This window comes from Dendropsophus ebraccatus, chromosome 5, assembly GCF_027789765.1.
Source record: "Dendropsophus ebraccatus isolate aDenEbr1 chromosome 5, aDenEbr1.pat, whole genome shotgun sequence".
In the NCBI taxonomy this organism is placed as follows: domain Eukaryota; kingdom Metazoa; phylum Chordata; class Amphibia; order Anura; family Hylidae; genus Dendropsophus; species Dendropsophus ebraccatus.
Genome location: NC_091458.1, coordinates 103,396,691 through 103,421,653, shown reverse-complemented (window position 1 = coordinate 103,421,653; position 24,963 = coordinate 103,396,691). Strand labels below are relative to the sequence as shown.

General features: G+C 42.9%; 2 protein-coding genes across 4 annotated transcripts in view; one reads left to right on the top strand and one right to left on the bottom strand.

Moving 5' to 3' along the window:
* The window catches only part of TMEM131 (transmembrane protein 131), a 134,416-nt gene extending 131,980 nt beyond the window's left edge, over positions 1-2,436 (top strand). For all 3 annotated transcript variants that reach the window (XM_069970850.1, XM_069970849.1, XM_069970848.1), the window contains exon 41: positions 1,402-2,436. In XM_069970850.1, the coding sequence (XP_069826951.1) occupies positions 1,402-1,701 (300 nt within the window). In that variant the 3' untranslated portion in view covers positions 1,702-2,436. The remainder of the gene's footprint in view (positions 1-1,401) is intronic.
* On the bottom strand, positions 1,298-23,841 carry LOC138792861 (uncharacterized). Its single transcript, XM_069970852.1, has 6 exons — positions 23,780-23,841; positions 18,837-19,023; positions 18,306-18,485; positions 10,955-11,066; positions 6,818-6,954; positions 1,298-4,424 (listed from the first exon to the last, which is right to left on the bottom strand). Exons 2-6 carry the CDS (start codon positions 19,017-19,019, stop codon positions 4,116-4,118), a joined length of 921 nt encoding a protein of 306 aa, XP_069826953.1. The 5' UTR covers positions 19,020-19,023; positions 23,780-23,841; the 3' UTR covers positions 1,298-4,115.
* Between the last annotated feature and the right edge of the window lie 1,122 nt (positions 23,842-24,963).

The following is a 24,963-nucleotide window of genomic DNA, read 5'->3' as shown; positions in this document are numbered from 1 at the left end:
ACTTCCTAAGAAAGCAATGATCTGTAGAGGCATCAGCTCCTGAACAAGGTGTGTTTGCAGCTGTTAGCTGGAGCTGTAGTTTATACCTTTATAGATGACCGTTCCTTTATGGAGTCCCTCGGGGAGAAGAATTGTTTGATACTCCCATGGAGGCATCAATTACCAGTGGCTTATTGATCCACCTCATTAGGAAGGCAATTTTTCTGTGCTCTTAAATATCTTTTTTTGGAGCCACGATATGGCACACACACTTGTAATAAAATATATTGTGTAGTAATATTTATATTTCACTAAAGGATTGGTATCCTAATGCCACAGGTCAGTTTTTGTACATTGTTTTAAAGTGGTACTGTGGGAGAAAAAATAGTTTTTAAATCAACAGGTTTCAGTAAGTTAAAAACTATTTCCAGTACTTATCAGCTGCTGTATGTCTTGCAGGAAGTGGTGTGTTCTTTCCAGTCTGACACGGTACTCTCGGCATCCACCTCTGTTCATGTCAGAAACTGTCCAGAGCAGGAGTTTTCTATGGGGATAGGCTACTGTTCTGGACAATTCCTAACATGGACAGAGGTAAATACATTGGTGGGCATGGAAAAGCAAGGTCATTATTGATGTTTTTTTTTTTTTATATGGCTAAGATATCGTTGGCAATTTGATGATACTGTGTAGGTTGGAAAAATACTATATTCACACAAGTAGCAACAAGTCACATAGTAAATCACTTATCTTTGGTAGCTATATGAGCAGATATGTTGTTTGTTTCACTTACCAGCCAATTAATCTGTTAGTATAATAGTTGTCCTGTCTGGAATTTGATTGGCTAGTGTGCCTGTGGGTGAGTTACAATACCGAAGATATAATCTCTTTAATATTTGGTTGGGTTTAGTGCCAATACCTTACAAAAGGACTAGCCTGTGAACACATTGTGGAGGTTGGACACACGGCTGGAGGAAGACAAGTAATCCAGCATCATTTAAATGCCACAGCCACTAAATGGAAGCACTCAATAAGGGGTTAAATGCTGTATTTTGTCTAAAAGTTAAAAAAAAAAAAAAAATAATGAAAACAAACAAGGTACACCTAGCATTTTTGCATGTATCACTTTATCGGATTTAAAATGTTTAATTTTAATGGACAGAAAAAACTTTGTTAACCACGTTAAAAAAAAATTATAATGTAATTATATAATGTAATACTATGGAAAACTGATGCTGCAAGATGGCATATAACAGCATGCATTTTTAACATTCGTCCACCCCCCCCCCCCTTTTGAAGTGATAGATTAAATGGAAACTAAAATCTAGTGGTGCCCTAGCCGAACTTGTATTTCTTTGTCCAACATGCAATATAGGAAATGCTTTTATTACATACATTATTGATTGATTTTTTTTTTCTTTGCAGCCCATTCTAGGAAACTCTGGTAGCCTGTGGTCCACTACAATCCCATTCAGCAGTTCAATTTGGTCTAGTAATCCGAGCACCACGCTTCCCTATACCACTCCAGCAAACACATTACCCGGAATTGATTTAATCGGAGGAGAAAGTACATGTCCCACGTCTAGCTCTACATCGGCTTCTGCATCCCATAGCTCTGAAAATTTGCCTGGACAAACTTACAACCCATGGAAAATATGGAGCCCAACAATTGGAAGAAGAAGTTCAGATCCCTGGTCTAACTCCCACTACCCGACTGAGAACTAATCACCAACCTGAAATGTAACCCTGCTATTGGGAGTGTTATCGCTTCAAAAGCTGCCAATTCTTTTTGAAGACAGTCTCCCCTTTGCTCTAAATTGTCTGTTCTTGGCTTTTTATTTATTTTCTTTTAAACCCATAAATTAGAATGTTATCCAAAATTTCCAGTTCAAGCTTTTATTTAAGTCCCAGAAGCATTTATTATATTCTCATGGAAAAATTGGAGGAAAAAAAAAGAATGTCAGGAAAACTACATAAGGGAATAGAATGGGTACAGTTCGCCACCACTTTATCATTTATTTATTTTGCACATGTGCCACAAAGCAGCCTGCTGTTCAAACATATCCTTGCCCTGATATGAGATGGCTAAGAAGAATGAGCATTTTTTTCCCCAAGTATTATGTTTCTTATTAAAGGTAGAAATATATGCATATATAGCAGTTCATGCTATAAATGCAATGGCCATTTAATTTTAAGAATTTTTTTTTGTATAAACTCATGAACAAAAAGCTAAATATGGCCAAGAGCAGTGTGAATGCTCCCTTTGGGCTGCTCAGCGCTTTTCCTGTACTTTCAGTTCTTTATCATGCATTTTTAAAAAAGGAAGAAGGAAAAAAAAAAAAAAAAAAAGAAAATTAATTTTACATGCTCCTTGTAAAATCCTGTGAGCAAAACAGGATTTGTTGAGCAATTCATACAACTGAGTTGTAATTTAAATAAATAAGGCACTTTTTCAATAAGTTTGTATGTGTTTTTAATTTATTTTAGACGAAGGCTAAATATTACGCAATTCTAACCCAAACAGCTGTGAGATCAGGTTATCAGACCCAGGGTCAGTTCAAGACTTGTAGCTGTAACACGGACACAAAAATGTCCATGTAATACACTTGTGTGAGATCACAGTTTGCGTACTTGTTGTTGAATGACTGGTGTGTAATCTGCACAAGGATGATGCAGATTCTCAGATCCATATCCTTTGTCTGTTGCAATTTAAAAACGTGCATAGCCGTGCACACGCAAAAGCTTTTGGGTTGTACACGTTCTGATGTGTAGTCATGTCTGATCTGGAATTGAAGAGGTGCATGTGATGTTAAAGGGCCTTGTGAGGATAGCTACTGTCCAGAAGCCCTATTAAGGACCTTTATGAGCAAGTGGGGTAATTTGGAACACTGGGCCTAGTCAGACATTCCCAAGCTCACTATTTTGTGGGGGTTGCTGTGATCAAACTAGCTAAACATGCCTTTCTTCCAAAAACAGCAAATCACCTATCCATGGTAGTGCCTGGCATTACATCTCAACTCCACTGGAGTAAAGCGGGCTGGGCTGCAGTACTACATAACAGACAGGTGTAGTGCTGTTTTTTTGAAGGCAGAGACATTTTAGTATATATATATTTTTTTTAAAAATAGACAACTTTAAAGAGAAACTGTCAGCAGATTAGATGAATCTAACCCGCTGATATGTCCCTATTGCACAGGAGACACCAACGTATGTGTCTTAACTTCCTCCTCTGTAACATTCCGGTGCAGTTAGTCTTTTGCTCCATGGTCCGGTAAGACAGTTAGGAGCACTACCATAGTGGCTGGCTGGGGTCGGATTGGTGCTATGGGGGCGGAAAGTGCCTTACGGTCTAGGGGCACCCGTTGGAAGCAAACTACTAACTGCATTGGAACGGCGCAGAGGAGGAAAGTAAGACACATATCTTACTCGGCCATATTAGCACGTTCCGCAAGGACGTGGAATGCCTGTAACAAGTCCCCCCCCTCCCGCCCAGGCAGCATCTGTGATAAGATGCTGGGAGTGGGGGAACTGTATGAATATGCACCGCACTGTAATGATTGTATATTCTGCTTGCCTGTGCAATCGGCAGCTATGAGCAGGTTAGATTAGTCTTACGGCATTTGATTAGTGGTGGCTGCTGAAGTTGGATAAAGCCCTAAGGCTATGTAGAAAACATGGATATATTCATTGGCTGTATCCACATTTTCCAGACAACCTTAGAGCTTTATCCAAGTTCAGCAGCCAGTGCTAAGCAAATGCGGAACGTTCGGGTTCGGACCGACTCAAACCCGAACCCGGTTCGCTCATCTCTAATACTAACGTAAAGTAAATTTGCTATCAATATAGCCTTCATACATGATTACTACAACTTTATCAGGTTTACGTCTTAGAGTTGTGCACCGAATACTTTGCCATTTGGTTACATACAGTACATGAGCTTTCTTCATTATTATGAAATGCAGTACTTAGGTCTGTTCAGATACTTTTACCATAAAATGTATTTACAAGTTTACTCAACTTTTCATTCACATTTATTGCATGCCATATATAAGCTACATTTTAGCACCAGGGTGCAGGAGTTAAAAACAAGAAAAAAAGAACGGTGCAAGGTTTATTACTTTTCTCTCATGTGTTGCTTCCTATAGAAGAGCATTCCATAGTCTTTTTTTAAAATGGTCTAGATTACATTTCTTCATTAGGAAAGCTTTATGCTCCTTTTTCCACTTATCCTCTGTGTCCAGGACCAGCATCCCTCTGGCATATCTCCCATGAAGTTCCACACTCACCGCGCATGTCATATATTCTGTGATGATATTCTCCTCAATTGCTGCAGCCATAGCGTATGAGTCATATGAGACAAAATACTGTTTCTGAGGCCACTTTGCAGTGATCTTTTTCATAAATCTGGCCTTCTCTGTGTCCTGATTTACCCAGTCTTTGAAATACTCCTAAAAGAAACAGATTTTTCAGGTATTATAAAAGTCTCTGGCCACCTATCTTGATTTTAGCGCAGTAGAGTCACTTTTTTTTTTTTTACAAAACTGCAGCAAAAACAAGTAATTTGTTTTACAAGTAATTCTGCATTGTTACCAACCAATGTAAATGTAACCTACTAGTAGCCACCCCACCGCTTTAGTAGTCAGCCACAGTTCCCAAGCCTGTCTCTTAGTATTCATGTAATCTACTGAGGTAACCGTGTGGTATGTGATCCATTATTCCAGCCTCAGCGTCATACTGCTGCCAGAGCTGCTTTGCAGGAAGGCAAGCATCCTTTAACGGATGCTGCATGATAGATAATGGAGGTCCCTGCAGAGTCTACAGTATTACAGTAAGCATAACTAACTGAGAACAAAGACAGAGTCCCAAACTAGTCTGCAGCAACCAGACTAAAAAGAAAGTGGACCTAGTAAACCGGGAAATACAATTTAGCGCTAGTCAGCATGATGGATGTAAATAAGGCAAGTGGGAGGAGCAACATAATTTACCAGAAAAATGATAGTACCACAGCAGCTGATAGCTTAAGATATTGAGACATTGTATTATCCAAGTTCATTTACTATGTTGTTGGATCACTGTCAAGAGAGGCTACAGATAGCAGCCAGACTGTGTCATGTGGCCGCACACTTAAAAGTGGAAAGAGGCTGGAAGAATATTGATGCTCTGAATAGCAAGGCCGAGCTAAAATTATATATATATAGTTTTGGTGTGTCCTAAACGACATTCATGGACATACAGCATTCAGTGCCTGTCATTAGACAGAAGCATACACACCAATTTTGTTCCAGTAGCCCATAAAGGACAATACCACAGACTCCCAAATGGTGTTACTAGAAGAGTTAATAGAAGAATCAAATCATAGTTGTAAAAAGATGAAGTAGTGTCTCAGAAATCAGATTTAGAGGACCTCGAGCTTCTGGAAGACAAGCTGATGGAAGAGATTAAAGGCCCTATTATACAAAGCAATTATCGGCTATTACGACCAATAATTGCTGTATGTAATAAAAGGCAATGATCAGCCGACATGCACACGCTATCTTCTATGATCGCCTGGGTAGCTCCCAGCACCCCTTTTCCTCCCCATTACCTGCTCACTGTCAGCCCATGTAATTGTGCAGGCAGGGAGCGCTGACCTGACAGGTAGGCGCACGTTTTGTCCTGCTGATCGCCCTGTGTAATAGGGGCTTAAGAGGCCAGGTAGAAGATTATACTAGGAGCCTGGTCAAGAAAGTCAATTTTTATAAATGTCGCCTTGTGACCTCCCACCAAGGGGATTTAAACTAGAAACAGCCTCACGTTGAGGTTGAAGCAGAATTGGTGCTAAAAGCACCTGGCAGGAAAAAGCCTAGTGGTGGTGGAGTTTGAAATGGGGCTGTCCTGTGTAATGGACATCAGGTTCCAAGTGACTGCTGGTTGCCAATTCAATCTTTAAAATCCACTTTCCACCCTTGCTATGTGTGAAGATAGTACAGCTTGGATGTACCTTTAAGGTGGAGAACAGTTCACCCCTCCCCACTGTAGAAGTTATGCAAGTGAATAATTTAGTATGGGTCCAAGAAATGTACTAGAAAGGAGTAATGGAGGTGGAGTGTGTAATGGACATTTTCTAAGGGTTAAATGAATTCAGGGAATTAAATGGACCTATGGTGCATAAGTTAACGCCCTAAGGCTTTGTTTACAAAACGTTCTATTGTAATAAACGGAATACGCTCCGGCCAGGATTCCATCCGGCTGCAAGAAAAACTTTCTGCAGCTGCTGTTTATTGAATAGTGGCCGCAGCGAACCTGCCAGTTCACACAATGGAGCATGCGGCTCCAGCCGCACGCTCCATTGTGTGTAGCGGTGAATTCAGATGCAGGCGCATAGCAGAAATGAAGATCATCCGGCCGGTATGATCTTCAGTAACATCGGCCATTCTGTGATCCGGCCAGGTCATAAAGGCACCATTACCCTTACAGTATGTAAGTATAGAAACTAAAAGGGGGGGGGGGATCTCAAGGTAAAACCTGAAGCATTTGAGGACCTGTAAGGACAACATGAAAATATGTTGGAGCCCAAACCTACAACAGCTACCACCAGAGCTCACATTTTTGCATAAAAACTGCTGGGCAATACCCTGAGAATGGCCAGGACCATTGAAGAGAAAAGTTGTCAGTGACACCTATATGAGAGAAAGACAGACACTAAGGAAGCTGCCTAATCTCAGGTACAGCACTCATGATGGCTTATAGAGAACTCTTAGCAGATTCATCCTACTACGGTAAGGCAAGTTAATGCTGCCAGATTCTAGGGTTTGTCAGCTGGTATTTAACATTACAGCACAATGTGCCACAAAATCAATACCGTGGTAAGAAAGTTTTCACGGGTGAACTCCAGAGCAGCAATAAACGTAGGACAGGTGAACTCATTTGTAACAATATAAGCAGCTTCTGGATCCATGTAGAAGTTAAATTCAGCACAGACTGTTCTGTTCCCTCTACCTGAAACATAAAAAGAGCATTTTACATAAAATATCATTTAACTACAAACAGATTTGGCACACCAGCCCCTTTAATCAGCATACTAGCTTCTATTTAAAGGGGTTATCCAGCCAAAATCTTTTTTCTTTAAAATCAACTGGTTTCAGAAAGTTAAACAGATTTGTAATTTACTTATATTTAAAAATCTGAAGCAACTTATGAGCTGCTGTATGTCCTGCAGGAAATTGTTTTTTTTCTGTCTGACACAGTGCTCTCTGCTGACATCTCTGGCCGAGACAGGAACTGTCCAAAGCAGCAGCAAATTCCCATAGAAAACTTCTGCTCTTTGACAGTTCCTGTCTCAGACAGAGATGTCAGCAGAGAGCACTGTGTCAGCCTGAAAAGAAAACACTTTCTGCAGGACATGCAGCAGCTGATAAATATGGGAAATTGCGAGATTTTTAAATGGAAGTAAACTACAAATCTTTATAACTTTCTGAAACCAGCTGATTTCAAAGGAAAATGTTTTCACTGGATAACCCCTTTAAATGCTATGGGCACCATTACACTGATTTGTCTTTATTGTTTATTTGCCTTTTTAATGCAAGATTAAGCGACTTTTCAAATTGTCTTAAAATAGTATTTTAAAGTATTAAATTTCCAACTATAATTTTTGAGAAACTCGTGTACATAGCTAGCTGTGACGCTGCTTCAGGGCAGGCATTGTTTGCAGAGACATGAAGCTCTCGGCCATGTACTGAGAAGTGCCCCACTGTTAATGATTTATAAGCTTTGGTGGAAGATCTGGGTATTTCAGGGCATAGCAGGATGCCCGCAGCATACCTCTATATTGGTTAAAGGAGTTTTATAAGCTAGAGGATTTGGGGAATAGTAAAAGGCTGGGATCAAATACATTGCCAAGTCACACAAGGTCAGAATCTTAAATCCATAAATTGTTTACAAACCTACAGTTATGCCATGCCTATTTTATTAATAAAAAGCAAATAAAGACATACAAGAATATGGGCTCTGTTTAAAAGTCAGGGGGGGATGTGAGGCGTATAAAAGAATCCTAATGGAGAGACATACTTGCAATTCGCAGTTTTATCCTTAAAGGGTTACTCTGCTAAGGTAACATACATGTTGAATTATCCACCCTCCTAGGGACCAACAATTTGTGCCATACTTGTTACTATCTTACCCTATTTCTAAGCTTACAGATGTCTGTCTACAACAGAAAGCAGCAAGTTGTCTGTCTACAGCAGAACCCCCTCTCTTTTGAGATGGCTGATGGCATGTTGTGGAGATTTTAAAAACTATTTTGATAGCTCAGAAGTGGGCCGCTATTAAAAAGGTGAAGGGGTTGTCTATGTATACAAGATGGGGGATACCGTGCAGGTTTGAGGATATAGTCTGACAGTCATTACACCGACTCCTCAGCAGCCATCTCATTATCCCCACCAGCAGAAGGATAATAATGAAAGATAACACCTTTATTATAAAGCTGGAGGCAAACCGCACAGAATCCGCCACTCTTAATACAGAAAATAAAAAGTCAGAAAATGAAACTGAAATTTCTAATATACAAATACTCCTTTGCAAAAATAACACTTCCTTACCTTAAGGGCTTGGATCCCACTAGTTAATACAAATGTACCTTTATATAGGTTGCTCTATCTGAGTAGGAAGTGCTCTCTAAGTCCCCTCTAAAAAGTTATGGTCCCTATGGACTGCCCATACGGACACTGCGGAGAACCCCCTCTGTGGTATGTCAGGGGTGCTGATTATGCTTTTTGTGAAGGAGGGGATATCTGTGTGAATGTGGTATGCAAATTTTTGATTGGGAAAAAAAAAAAAAAAAAAAAAATACATTTCAGTATCTGGTTTATAAATGTGTATACATTCTTGTTTTTCTGTCAGCTCAGTAGCTCATATAGAGCTGCATACACCTTCAGTTAGTTCATACTAAGCTAACCGTACCCTTTTTTAATGTGATGGCTATTTATTAAACTGAAGAGTTGGGGGTAGCAGTGCTATTTGCCCTGTAAAATGTGGCAGAATGTGTGACAGATTGTGTATGCATTAGGCTGGCACAACCTCTCTGTCCCTCCTCATCATTAGGAATGCTCCAGGCAGATTGTCTCCTATTCATCACCTGTGAGCTGTGTAAATACTTAACATGGGCTGGATTGTTAAGGCACCTGTGCAATGTTCAGACAGGAGAAAATGTTCCAGTGGCATTCCTAATGATGAAGAGGGTGGGGAGGAGGGACGGTGATGCAAAGTTAGGGCACAGATATAACTGCATCACCTGCCGAACGGACCCCAGGACAGATCTTTGATTAAAAGCAGCTATCTGGTAAATGCCCAAGATGTGGCGTAAGACGGGGCGGCTTTGGACATATGATGTGCTCATGTGGCGCTCTAAGTACATTTTGGGAACTGATACATAAAAAAATTATGGATAAGATCGAGAAAGTTTGAATTAGGCCCAGTAATGGCCATTTTAGGAGATTTTTCATCTGTACAATGTAAGAGGAATAGTAGGAGAATAATTCAGAGAATGTTATGCTATGCAAGGTTGGTGATTGTGAGGAAATGGTTAGCACCTGAGGCTCCTAATATAAAAAAACTGGGAGAATTGTATAGAAAAATTTGAAAGATGTCAGTAATTTATTCGTCTTACCTTACCTTCGCAGGGGTAGGGGGGAGGTAATGAGGGTGTTCTTTTTTTTCATATTAAAGATGTGTAAAGATTAAGTCTTATGTTGGGGGGGGAGGGGAATAATATTGTGGCAATGTAAAGGTTTCATATTTATGTGAACATGTTAAATTTATATATGTTTTGTATGTTTTTCTTGTTGGAAAATAAAAATTTATATATTAAAAAAAGAAAAAAAAAGCAGCTATCCGAAGGTACAACTGGTTTGGGGGGCATTTGGTCAGATTGTGGGTACAGAGTCGCTTTAAGGTCATCCGTTTTTGCATTCCTTTTTTTATTAGTTTTTTTTCCATAAAACGTATATGTTAAATGGACTGCAAAAATGTTGTGGCGACCCAGCGTTAAAGGGGTAGTGCGGCGTTAAAGAATTATTGACAGAATAACACACATTACAAAGTTATACAACTTTGTAATGTATGTTATGTCTGTAAATGGCCCCCTTCCCCGTGTCCCACCACCCCCACCCGTGTACCCGGAAGTGTGGTGCGCTATACATACCTGTCACGTGCCGACTCGTCTCCGATCTTCAGTCTGCGATGTCGTCTTCGGACGGCCTGGCCGAATCCCTCCGAGCGTCCTGAGTGCCGGCCGCCCTCTTCAGCGTCATCGGCTGCTCTGCCACGATTGGCTGAGCATAACTGTGCTCAGCCAATCGCGGCTGAGCAGCCAATGACGCTGAAGAGGGCGGACGACACTCAGGACGCTCGGAGGGATTCGGCCCGGCCTTCTGAAGACGAAGTCGCAGACTGAAGATCGGAGACGAGTCGGCACGTGACAGGTATGTATAGCGCACCACACTTCCGGGTACACGGGTGGGGGTGGTGGGACACGGGGAAGGGGGCCATTTACAGACATAACATACATTACAAAGTTGTATAACTTTGTAATGTGTGTTATTCTGTCAATAATTCTTTATCGCTGCACTACCCCTTTAATCATTCTCAAGTCTTCCAGTGTAAACACTTATTGTTCACAGTATATATACACACATACCCATGAATGCAACTACAGTCATATTTACAATCATAATTATGATCATATTAAAAAATTTTCATAGCAAAATTTAAGTTGTTCCTTAAACAAGCGCTTAAGCAACTTATCTGTATGTGTAAAAGGACCCTAAGGGTCCTTTTACACACAGATATCTGACTAATTTATCTGACAGATTTTTGAAGACAAAGTCAGGAATAGACTATTAACAGAGAACATCATAAAGAAAGATTCCTGGCTTTGATTTAAAAAAATCTGTCAGATATCGGTGTGTGTGCAAAAGGACCCTTAGTCAGTGAAATTGCTTACCTTCGGTGTTTCCTCCCATTATGAACAGTTTATTCAGCTTCTTTGGAAGGTTTGGATCTATTTTGACAGCCAGGGCCAGATTAGTCAGGGGTCCCAACGCTACCAGGTTTATCTTAATATATTAGAAGAGGGAAAAAATAAATTTCTGCCATATGAAGTTGTAAACCACAAAGCATTGCTCATGTTACTCCAGCCATGCATATTTAGTAGATTAAGGCTATGTTCACACACAGTATTTTTGCTCAGTATTTTGGTCCTCATATTGCAACTAAAACCAGAAGTGGATTGAAAACACAGAAATGCTATGTTGAAATTTAGTGGATGGCTGTTATTTAATGTCAAATAATTGGCGTTAATTTAAAACATCGGCTGTTATTATGAAATAACGGACATTATTTGTCATAAAATGACGGCCATCCACTTAATTTCAACAGTGTGTGAACATAGCCTGTGTTTTCACTCCACTCCTGGTTTTGGTTGCAATATGAGGACCAAAATACTGAGTAAAAATACTGTGTGTGAACCCAGCCTAAGGCTATGTGCACACACCGGGTCACAGAACGGCCAGTCTCAGAAAAGATCATCCCAGCCAGTACTGCAGTACCAGATGGATGATCTTTAGTGCCACAGAGTTCTGATGCAGGTGCATCCCTGCGCGCCCGCATCAGAACTCCCCACTGCACACCATGGAGCGTGCGGCTATTGTGTGCACTTACAGGGTTTTCTGCAGGCCGCAGGTTTTCTGCGGCCGGTGCCCCTAGGGATCCCAGCCAGAGTGTATACCCTGTGTATACACTCCGGCCATGATTCCCTTGGCCTGCAGCACAACGTAGGTTCTGTACCAATCACAACCGTTGAAACAATGGCTGTGATTAGTATGGAACTTATGTTGTGTGAACATGGCCTAAGACTGGATACTTGTGATTGACCTGATGAACCTAAACTGATCTAATGTTCACTCCAATGGGTTGAAGACTTTTGTTCTCATAACGGTGACACCTGATGTTGCAACATCAATTCTTTGGGTGGATAGTGTAATCCGCCGGCAAATATCATTGAGTCTATAGAAGGGGCGGGACTTCAAGCGGAGGCTGCTCAGTGGAAACCGCTTGAGGTCTCTGCGCGGATTCCGCAGTGTGAACGTACCCTTAGGGTGGTGAATAATAATATTTATAATAATATTTATTTGTATAGCGCCAACAGATTCCGCAGCGAGTCCCTTCCATAAAAAGGTTACTGATGCACTGCCTTTGCCAGGTGCTGTAAAAGCAGAAAGTAAAGAAACAGCAGCAGCATCACAGCTACATACAGCATTAACTACACAATGGGCAGCTGTCCTGAGATTTCTAAATGGTCAAATAGTAAAGCCTTGATTTATTCAGGAACCATGTGGAACTTCCTTAGTAGGCAGACTGGGTCACTTTGCAGGTCCACAACCAGGGCCGGACTGGGACTTAAAATCAGCCCTGGCAATCAAACCCCAGCAGCCCACATACTGCTTCAATTCTGCTTTATTTAGCCATGTCCCCACTACTCCCTTATACATGTGAACCCCACCATCAGCACCTAAAAATAATGATATAACATAATCTGCTGCGGATTTGATGCAGCATATTTATGCATTCATTTCAACTGATTAAATCAGAAGCATCAAATCTGCATTGGATTAGGTATGAACGTGCCCTTAAAGGGAACCTGTGGGGTCTATACCAGGTACACAGCTGTAGATCCCAGCGTACAGATCAGGGACTGGATCTTTAGTCCATTGTAAACCTCTATAATCATTCTTTTCATTACCAGCTGAAGTGTCAGAGAGGTGGAGCCACAGCAGCACCTTCTGCCCCGCCCCTGCCTGCTCTGACTGATGGACCTATAGGGTGCTGCTGCTGCGGCTGCTGTTGTGAAACTTTAGTTGGAAATGAAAAGGACAATTATATAAGTTTACACTGGACTAAAGGTCCTGTCAGTGATATCTCCCTCACTCCTGTCTGCTGAGATCTACAGCCCTAGACCTGGTACAGACCTCACAGATTCCCTTTATAGGAGAAAAACATGGCCACCTTCTTCCAGAAACAGCGCCACACTCTTCTTCAGTTTGTGTGAGGTATTGCAGCTCAGTTCCATTGAAGTGAATGGAGCCAAGTTGTAAAACCATACACAGTCTGAGGACAGGGTGGTGCTGTTTTTGGACAAAAGTTACTATATTTTTTAAATCCCTTTTATCCTCACTAAATCTGCACTCCATATAATGGCGGTATAAGTAGTAAGGTTTAATTATCATAATGTGTCTGCTGGTTGTGATCTCATGTGTAATCAAAGCTACATAATAAGCTGCTAGATAGATATTTCCTACTGGATATCTATCTATCTATCTATCTATCTATCTATCTATCTAAGTAGGGCCCCAGGACAAATTTTAGCATATATAATGGTAACATAGGTAAGAATTTCCTGTGCATGATAATACTGTCATAGTTAATAACACCAGTAAGCAAATATTATCCCCATACTGTACACATTACTGCCACACTGTTACTAAGCAAACCCACCAATATTCCAATACTACCAGTATATAAGTAACAAATAATATCACCTCACCATGAGCCATTACCACCACATAATGACTAATACCGCTACACTGTGACTGAATATAATCCACTATATAAAACACTAATATTACCAATAATACGAGTAATACCATCACACCATGCCCACTACTCTCACCATACAGTGACTGGATAATACCACTATACCATCACACCATGCCCACTACTCTCACCATACAGTGACTGGACAATACCACTATACCATCACACCATGCCCACTACCCTCACCATACAGTGACTGGACAATACCACTATACCATCACACCATGCCCACTACCCTCACCATACAGTGACTGGACAATACCACTATACCATCACACCATGCCCACTACCCTCAACATACAGTGACTGGACAATACCACTATACCATCACACCATGCCCACTACCCTCACCATACAGTGACTGGACAATACCACTATACCATCACACAATGCCCACTACCCTAAGCATACAGTGACTGGATAATACCACTATACAGGCACCAAATAACAGCCACTATATAAAGACCAATATTCTCCCAGAACACGGGTGTCACACTCTGTCCCTCCAGCTGTTACAGAACTACAAATCCCATCATGGCTGGACAGCTAAAGCATGATGAGAATTGTAGTTTTGCAACACCTGGAGGGCCGAAGTGTGACACCCCTGATACTGAGGCAGATCCCAGCTGTATAAATGTTCTGAAGACCTTATAAGGGACCATTTACACAGAAAGATTATCTGCCAAAGATTTGAAGCCAAAGCCAAAAACAGACTATAAACAGACATCAGGTCATAAAGGAAAGCCTGAGATTTTTCCTCTTTTTAAATCCATTCTTGGCTTTGGCTTCAAATCTTTGGCAGATAATCTGTCAGATAATCTTTCTGTGTAAACGGACCCTCAGTGATTATAGTGCAATTACATCCTGTCACTCACAGTAGGCGTCTTCTCTGCATGAAGAGACGTCCACTTTTCCTTTTCTTCTCCATCTGGCTCCGGCCATCATGAAGGCTTCTCTGGCCAGGACTCCTCTCCACGGGATCTGTCAGACAGACATTTTAGGCTTCTTGCTCCAGCAACATCCTCATCTATACATCCCCCAATATAGAATAGCCCCCCCCCTGCATCCCCCAATATAGAATAGCCCCCCTGCTGTACATCCCCCATATAGAATAGCCCCCCCCACGGTACTTCCCCCCATATAGAATAGGCCCCTCTGCATCCCCGCATATAGAATAGCCCCCCTGTGCATTTCCCCATATAGAATAACCCCCCCTGCATCCCACCATATAGAATAGCCCCCTGCATCCCTCCATATAGAATAACCCCCCCTGCATCCCACCATATAGAATAGCCCCCCCTGCATCCCCCCATATAGAATAGCCCCCCCTGTCCATCCCCCATATAGAATAGCCCCCCTGCATCCCCTCATATAGAATAGCCCCCTCCTGTACATCCCCCCCATATAAAATAGCCCCCCTGTACATTCCCCCATATAGAATAGCTCCCCCGTGCATCCCCCCATATAGAATAGCCCCCCTCCTGCATACCCCATATAGAATAGCCCCCTCCTGTACATTACCCCCATATAAAATAGCCCCCCCTGCATCCCCCCATATAGAATAGCCCCCCCTGCATCCCCCCCATATAGAATAGCCCCCCTGCATCCTCCTCCCATATAGAATAGCCCCCTGCATCCCCCTCCCATATAGAATAGCCCCCCCCTGTCCATCCCCCTCCCATATAGAATAGCCCCCTGCATCCCCCTCCAATATAGAATAGCCCCCCCTGTCCATCCCCCTCCCATATAGAATAGCCCCCTGCATCCCCCCATATAGAATAGCCCCCTGCATCCCCCTCCAATATAGAATAGCCCCCCCTGTCCATCCCCCTCCCATATAGAATAGCCCCCTGCATCCCCCTCCAATATAGAATAGCCCCCCCTGTCCATCCCCCTCCCATATAGAATAGCCCCCTGCATCCCCCCATATAGAATAGCCCCCCTGCATCCCCCTCCAATATAGAATAGCCCCCTGCATCCCCCTCCCATATAGAATAGCCCCCTGCATCCCCCTCCAATATAGAATAGCCCCCCCTGTCCATCCCCCTCCAATATAGAATAGCCCCCCCCTGTCCATCCCCCTCCCATATAGAATAGCCCCCTGCATCCCCCTCCAATATAGAATAGCCCCCCCTGTCCATCCCCCTCCCATATAGAATAGCCCCCTGCATCCCCCCATTTAGAATAGCCCCCTGCATCCCCCTCCAATATAGAATAGCCCCCCCCTGTCCATCCCCCTCCCATATAGAATAGCCCCCTGCATCCCCCTCCAATATAGAATAGCCCCCCCTGTCCATCCCCCTCCCATATAGAATAGCCCCCTGCATCCCCCCCATATAGAATAGCCCCCCTGCATCCCCCTCCAATATAGAATAGCCCCCTGCATCCCCCTCCCATATAGAATAGCCCCCTGCATCCCCCTCCCATATAGAATAGCCCCCTGCATCCCCCTCCAATATAGAATAGCCCCCTGCATCCCCCTCCAATATAGAATAGCCCCCCCTGTCCATCCCCCTCCCATATAGAATAGCCCCCTGCATCCCCCCATATAGAATAGCCCCCCTGCATCCTCCTCCCATATAGAATAGCCCCCTGCATCCCCCTCCAATATAGAATAGCCCCCTGCATCCCCCTCCCATATAGAATAGCCCCCTGCATCCCCCTCCAATATAGAATAGCCCCCCCTGTCCATCCCCCTCCCATATAGAATAGCCCCCTGCATCCCCCCATATAGAATAGCCCCCCTGCATCCTCCTCCCATATAGAATAGCCCCCTGCATCCCCCTCCAATATAGAATAGCCCCCCCCTGTCCATCCCCCTCCCATATAGAATAGCCCCCTGCATCCCCCTCCAATATAGAATAGCCCCCCCTGCATCCCCCTCCCATATAGAATAGCCCCCCTGCATCCCCCTCCCATATAGAATAGCCCCCCTGCATCCCCCTCCAATATAGAATAGCCCCCCCCTGCATCCCCCTCCCATATAGAATAGCCCCCCTGCATCCCCCTCCCATATAGAATAGCCCCCCCTGTCCATCCCCCTCCCATATAGAATAGCCCCCCTGCATCCCCCCCCCCATATAGAATAGCCCCCCTGCATCCCCCTCCCATATAGAATAGCCCCCCCTGCATCCCCCTCCCATATAGAATAGCCCCCCTGCATCCCCCCCCCCATATAGAATAGCCCCCCTGCATCCCCCCCCATATAGAATAGCCCCCCTGCATCCCCCTCCCATATAGAATAGCCCCCCCTGCATCCCCCCCCCATATAGAATAGCCCCCCTGCATCCCCCTCCCATATAGAATAGCCCCCCCGTCCATCACCCATATAGAATAGCCCCCTGCATCCCCCTCCCATATAGAATAGCCCCCCCCGTCCATCACCCATATAGAATAGCCCCCTGCATTCCCCTCCCATATAGAATAGCCCCCTCTGTCCATCCCCCAGTATAGAATAGCCCCCTGCATCCCCCTCCAATATAGAACAGCCCCCCCCATGGCCAGCCACATATGAAGGGGTTAAAAAACAAAAAAAAACAAACAAACATTCTCACCTCACCTCGTTCCCAGCAGCTTCTTCCTCGGCTGGATCTTCCGTCCACGGCGGCGGCGGCTCTCCTCTCTCTTCTCCAGGTCCTCAGCGGCGCGTCAGGGAAGTGACGTCACCGCTGGGGGCCTGGTGGAGGTGGCTGCAGACGTGCCTGCGCGCGGCACGTCTGCGGCTCTCGGCACTTGGGGGAAGACACACCACCGCAACCCCTCTCCCGCCACCGCAGCCCTCTCATCTGGACCCGGCTGGCCCGCTCCTGATGTGCTCCGCCAATCAACGAGGGGCCGCTGCGGCCCCACGTTGATTGGATTGGAGGAGCACGTCAGGAGCGGGCCGCAGCGGTGAGTTTTTTTATTTATTTATTTTTTTCATTATGCGGCCCACGGACTGGTAATCTGGCCAGCCCAGCGGGCATTTGCCCGCCTTGCCAGATTACCAGTCCGGGCCTGTCCACAACCCATGCTCTCTCCCTGTCTCTCTCCTGTACAGAGCACATACTAAACCCCGCTCAGTAGGGTTTCTATAGGATGATGGACTCTTGTCTTTTTTCAACCTTGTTAACTATGTTACTATGTTGCTTATATTCTGTCCTAATCTAGCTGTTACCGGAGACTGATTCTCCCTAACAACAGGCAGTGAAAGGCAGGTTCCAGGTAAAGGCTTTAGTGGGCATGGATATTGCTTTACTGTGGTAAGGATTAATAGTGAATTATCGTAAATTATAATTGTGTTAAGAATCACATAGCCCTAATAAAAAAAGGAGATGCCTAAAATATTGGAACCCAAGTTATACTACACTAGAGGCCAGGTGAACAGCTTGAGTCCAAAATCTTATGACTCAGTATAAATGCATTGTCATGGTTATCCCTGTCCATAAGCCCCCTTTAGGGCACATGGATGTCATTGATTGGTTCTCCTGCTATAAGCCAGTCATGAATGTCCCACTCAGTGAGACCTTGTATAACATTTGTAAATTAAATTTTAATTGGTGCCAATGTAATATAAAATTTTCTCTGCAGCGGATCTCAATAATAATAATAATAATAATAATAATAATAATAATAATAATAAAAAGGTTGTTCTGATAGGACAACCCCTATTGGGTACTATTGTAATTATAACACATACTGTACATTTACAGAACCTAACTTACTTGACCCTCAAACTGATTGATGATTCTTATAAGTGCATGCACAGCATCTTCCTTCTGTAAGTGTTCTAGTCCTGGGCCCTTTGCATCTTCTGCATCTCCCAAACCATCACCACCAAAATGAGAAAATTTAGGATTGATCTCTCCCAAGAGTGAATTAGATGCACCACGAAACACTGGGATCTGATAATAAATCATCAAATTTAATCAATAAATCATCAAATATTATTTTAAGCTTCCAAACACAACTTTACATTAATCTGTCATTTCAAACATATGGGGTAATTTACTAAGCATTCATGTGTATAAAAAAAAAAAAAAAAAAGTTAAAGAATTATTTTGAATGATTACTGTGGGACCTGGTGTCCTCATGATAACCCAGAACCCTGGGGTGTGAATTACTGTCAGGGGGCAGAGGCAAAGAAGCTATTTTCATAGGAAGTCTGTAATAAGTGGCGCTTATTGTAATTTATACTTTTAACCTATGAGCCTAATCAATAATTAACATTTGCTTTCAGCCAAGTGTAATATTACCTCCATTCTATTACACACTTGAAGAACTCGCAGGACATTCCTACAGACATGATCAATAGTTGTGTTCCCGAAGCAGCAAGTTATTCCAAGAACTTCAGCCTCCGGTGCTGCCAGGGCCATCATCAAAGCCTGAGCATCATCCACACCACAGTCCACATCTACCAGCAGCAGTTTCTTTGCCATTCTTCTGTAAAAAGGACAATATCAGATAACAGGTAATTGTAGATGTCCTTAAAAGCAGTGCAACTCCATATTACAGTATCTCTCATAATAGATGACTCACAATGTAAACTACTGTGCCTACAGCAACAAAGTCAACAAAGGTGGAACGCTGCTAGCTAAGTATTGTTGCTGCAATGGTAAGCAGATCATGTGCTTTTCTAATTGTCAGCAGTAAGGAAAATAGATAGGCTTCCAATAAGGGATTATAAAGAGTTAACACAAAAAGTACAAGTACATAAAGGAGTGTCTATGCTTGGGTTAGAAAAATATGTAATCATAGTATGATGAAAGAGTGTGCAGCAATGTAATATCTGCATGCTGGTGGTGTATGGAAACATGTAGTGCAGTGATTTTCAACCTTTTTTGAGCCACGGCACACTTTTTATACTTAAAAAATCCCAGGGCACACCACCAACCAAAATGGCACAAAATGACATTTTATACATATAGTTAATAATATAGATTCTAAATGTATTTATACTCACTCAGTGTGAAACCTGGGCCTGTTTTCTTCTCTCCCATGCTTCTCTCCTGTGCTTCTCTCCCCCCTACTTCTCACCTGTGCTTCTCTCCACCATACTTCTCCCCCCTAATTCTCACCTGTGCTTCTCTCCACCATACTTCTCCCCCCTACTTCTCACCTGTGCTTCTCTCCCCCATGCTTCTCTCCTGTGCTTCTCTCCTGTGCTTCTCTCCACCAAACTTCTCTCCCCCCTGCTTCTCTCCCCCATCCCCATGTTTCTCTCCCCCGCTTCTCCCCCACCCCCAGGTTTCTCTCCCCCATTGTTTTCTCCTGTTTCATAGGGGCACCATAGTTTGGGGAACTTTCCCCACGGCACACCCGACCATGTGTCGCGGCACACTGGTTGAAAATCACTGATGTAGTGGCTAAAAATGATTAATTACTATATTTCTGCTAATATAGCAGAGACCCCACTACTACGTGTCCAGTCTAGAAAACCCACTGTATGAGCACAGAAGCACACATTTTCTTTTCTAAGAGTGCCTTTAAGCAGAGAGATTTATCTGACAGATTTTTTAAGCCAAAGCCAGGAATGGATTTGGAAAGAGGATAGATCCCAGGCTTTCCTTTATGTCCTGTTCCCTGTTTATAGTCTGTTCCTGGCTTTGGCTTCAAAGATCTGTCAGAAAAATCTCTCTGTGTAAACGCACCATTACAAGAGTTTTTAAAAAAATGGCTGGGAGATATCAGCTGGCTCATTAGCACAAACCTGCTGACAATTTCCCTTTAACCTCATTTCTTTCAATAGAGCTGACATGCAATACCAGACACAACCCACCCTTTCTTCTAGAAGTGAATGTCCAGGATTACTACAACTAGTGGTTTCTGTTGGGTTAACCTCTTCCCCTATCAGAGATTTTGGGCAAATTTGTAACTAGAGATGAATGAAGTGTGCTTTCTTAAAGTGACTGTACCACCAGGCCCAGGCTGAAGCACTGGAGGCGGGCCCACCAACCCTTAGTGGGAAGAAACCATAGCCCCTCTATGATAGGGTTCCATTGATTCTAATGGAGTCACGTCATGGAGGGGCTGGGGTTTCTTCCCACTGGGGGTGGGTCGGCCTGCCTCCAGTGCTTCAGCCTGGGCCTGGTGGTACAGTCACTTTAAAGGGGTTATCCGGCGCTACAAAAACATGCCCACTTTCCCCCTACTGTTGTCTCCAGTTTGGATGGGGTTTTGAAATTCAGTTCCATTGAAGTAAATGGAGCTTGATTGCAAACCGCACCTGAACTGGAGACAACAGTAGGGGAAAAGTGGCCATGTTTTTGTAGCGCTGGATAACCCCTTTAAGATTTGTACAATGCAGTTTGCTCAGCTTTTGAATCCCCATGTCTTTCAGCTCAGTGGACAAGGGGGAGACAGCCCGAAGATCACCTGGAAAACATGGACACAGCCATAGGCTATGTTCACACACTCGGTATTTTGCAACCCAAACCAGGAATGGATTGATAACACAGAAAGGCAATGTTCCAACCCTGTTGAAATTTAGTAGATGGCTGCCATTTAATGGCAAATAACAAGCATTATTTCGAAACATTTCTTTCTAATATTAAGCACCCCTTTAAGAGACTTTTGGATTTTCTCTTTTTGAAGGTGTGTGCCTGGCTGGCTTTAAAGTGTGCCTGTCTCAGTTGTATAACTTGGTAATCACTGTCTACCAGAGAACATACAGGTACATATATTAGTCAGAGCTGAGCCAGTGTGTGTGTTTAGATCAACTTGCAACAAGAAGAAAAGTATTACAAGTTGTAAGACATTGCTTGGGTAGGACTTTCACATTATACCTAAATGAAATCTCTTTCACATGGTGCGATGAGCTTGTGTATTCTCAGATAGAAGATCTGACCAGCTGGTAACTAAAGCTGAGAATTCCTATGCTACACAGGAGGGGTTTTTGCATTTGCAGGAGTAACTTACCCCTGGTGTTTATGCGCCCTTGTAATATAAGCAGCATGCCAGAAGTAGTTTTCCTTGTTTACAAGGCAAACCTCTATTTGCAATCAGTGAACCTAGAGCACCTCCTAGTGGTAAGTTTTCTGTACTGACACATTATTCACTGAATAAAGGGGTGGGAGCCATAATATAGAACATTATACATATCTTACATAAAAAAAAGTGTTTTAGAATCGGCATTTTTTCACCTAAACCTTAGAATGAAGACTAAAAAAAAAAAAAAAAAAATTATAGATTCTGGGTCTTGGACCTGCTCTTGGTTATAAACTACAGTAGTGTTGCTATAGTTTCAGCAGTCATGTCTGCAACCAGGACTCAGAGGTCCCCCTTATCACACCACTGGCATTGCCAGTCTCTAGCAGTACACCTTCATCAGGGGAGTAATTAGAAATGACTGGGTCCCATAGCAAACTTTTGATTGGGACATAGATATGCACATACAGACACATGACATAGGTGAATTTAGATTGTGAGCCCTATTGGGGACAGGGAGCAAAAGCTGGCAAAACTACGTAAAGTGCTACGGAATCTGTGTGTGCTATACAAATAAAAGCATTATTACCTTCTCCTCCTTTACAGCACTGTTCTGACATCAGAGGGGGAGCAGCAGGAAGCCTGAGCTCCTAGAGAGGAAATGAGGAGGGGTCCAGGTGAAGGGGGCCTTGCCTCTCTCCTGCCTGTCAGAGTCTCTATATAGTAAGCTAGGTGTTTATCCAGCTTACTCTATAGAGGCTGTAAGCGGCATGACAGGTAAGAGTATAGTTAGTGGCTCTAAACAGGGAGGTCGGATTTGCAGACACCCTGTGATCTCACTGTCCTGATGGTGGCCCTTCCAGGCCCCCTGATGCCCCGCAGCAGCCGCTATGGCTGCAACTGTAATAGTTATGCCACTGACCTTCATATGTTTTAAGACCAGCAGTCTATGAGAGCAGTAATGTAGAGTGGGGGAAGGGTCAGGGTTAAATAAAATTCCTAGGGGCACAGAGCTTTGCATTAAGAATATAAAGTTGGTGATGACTAGAGATGAGCGAACCTTGAGCATGCTTGAGTCTATCCGAACCTGAACTTTCGGCATTTGATTAGCGGTGGCTGCTGAACTTGGATAAAGCCCTAAGGCTATGTGGAAAACATGGATACAGTCATTGGCTGTATCAATGTTTTCCAGACAACCTTAAGGTGCGTTTACACAGAGAGATTTATCTGACAGATTTTGGAAACCAAAGCCAGGAATGGATTAGAAAAGAGGATAGATCCCAGTCTTTCCTATATGACCTGATCCCGGATTATAGTCTGTTCCTGGCTTTGGCTTCAAAGATCTGTCAGATAAATCTGTCTGTGTAAACGCACCATTAGAGCTTTATCCAAGTTCAGCAGCCCCCGCTAATCAAATACCAAACATTCGGGTTCGGATAGACTCGAACCTGAACCCGGGTTGCTTATCTATAGTGGTGACGCATACTTACCACTCAGTTTTGTACAGGAGCAGGGAATCTGGTGGTAAACAGGAGACTTTGTCTCTGTACAGATTGTGGGTACAGAGTCGCTTTAACTTAATTGGTAGTAGTTGCATAATGCCATTAGTCACATTCTCACATTTTTGCGTGGCTATTGGTGAAGAAATGGGAGCTTGGTTTCGTGTTTGTGATTGCAAATGCAGGAGCACAGCCATAAACATAAACAGACTTGTACACTGATCAATGATTAGTCATTGATCAGTGTACAAGTCTGTTTATGTTTTAAGTCATAAAAAAAGGAATCAAAAACACATTTAAATGCAACATGAAAACACAAACTTAGGTCATGTTCACACACAAAAAAATGTTTATTTTTTCTAGCTAGAAAAAAAAAACTCTAAAACAGCCTTTTATGCTTTCAAAATAGGCAGATTTTCAACATTTTAGATCATTACAATGCGTTCCATTGTTGTAAAAAGGGAAAAAAAAGTGCACACATAGATGGAAAATCAGTGTGTGAACATGGCCTAAGCTGGCCTGGTAGGCAACTGGTTCAGGAAATACACAGAAAATCCTTATAAATAATGCAATGTTTTAACCTGTCTATATTTTGGGCAGTCAACAATATGCGTATGATTTTGTAATGCAGCACCAGATACAGTCAAGTCAAATGCATTAAAAAGAATAGAACATGCAACAAGAGAACACAGCCTTAAAACAACTGCACAACACTGTAGAGCTTACAGAGCAGATGCATTATATATGCCATGCTACTTCATGAACATACAGACCTGTGTGTCCAGAAAGGATCCTCGGTAATGAGCTGGTGTATAGTGTGTGGAGATAGTAACCTTTGATCACTTCCTCATTAATTTTTATCTACAGTTTCACTATGAATTGCAGGTCACGTGATTCTAAGTTTATGCGTGTTAGACATTTACTTACCAATGTTACATAGCAGTAAGCTAATGACTACAACCTTATGAAAGTTCCTTCCTGCTTCACTGCAGTAACCTTATTAGTACAAATGACAAAGGTGGAGAGGCCGTCTGCCATAGAGATGGTGCTGTGGGTGGATCACCTTCCCAAAGCAGATTGTACATTTACTTTTAGGCACACAAAAAACAACTGCACAATAACAATCCTGTGTATCCTGCTTATATCCATATTTACATTGCTTGTGTTTATGTTTGTATGTGTTAAAACTAGAGATGAGCAAACCTTCTTCTGAACCCGAACACTCTGCGGCCAACTCCTTCAGCCACCGGTTATCAAATGAAGAACCCAAATGTGCTCAAGATGCGCTCTATGGGGTGGAATAAAACACCATCTTTATATGCATATTGGTGTTTTTCTGTCATTTTTTCTTCAGGGGGAACAGTGTGTATTATTAATATATAGATTTATTGTATGTATTATAATGAATAGCAGTGGGCATAATTAGTAATATAATGAATAGCACAGAGTACATTAAAATATTATTTCAGGTGTCATGGTGTGTGTTATAATGAATTTCAGGAGGTATTGTATAATATAATGAATTTTAGGGTGCACTGGGTCATAATATGGCCACAGTATGTAATATAAAAAATTCTAGGGGCACAATGCATTTTATAACTTCTGGTGGCACTGTATTATAAAGAATTTTCAGGAGCAAAGTGCTGTTATTTTTACACTGTTTGGTTTATGGCAGTACCACATTTGGGGGGCCACTGTGTTGAGCTGTTGCTTTAAGGGTTGAAGCATGTGCAGCAATATTGCATTCAAGGGATGGAGTAAGGTTGAGTTCACACTGAGGAATCTGCGTGGAGAAGTTCCTGCGGATTCCGTCATTTGCCCCCATTTCCACCTGTCCCATAGACTCCATTCTATGGTTGGGTGAATTCTGCCATCCACCGAAAGAATTGACGTTAATTCTGCCTGTGCATAGACGGCAAAATCTGCCTGTGCATAGAATGAAGTCTATGGCACAGGC

What these genes read in the sequence shown, in the direction of transcription:
- LOC138792861 (XM_069970852.1), bottom strand. Translation starts at nt 19,019, where the DNA reads ATGGCAAAGAAACTGCTGCTGGTAGATGTGGACTGTGGTGTGGATGAT. An exon ending in AAGTGTGTAATAGAATGGAG is followed by an intron (nt 18,486 to 18,836) that starts GTAATATTACAC and finishes ATTTATTATCAG; the next exon opens with ATCCCAGTGTTTCGTGGTGC. An exon ending in TCAATCAGTTTGAGGGTCAA is followed by an intron (nt 11,067 to 18,305) that starts GTAAGTTAGGTT and finishes TAATATATTAAG; the next exon opens with ATAAACCTGGTAGCGTTGGG.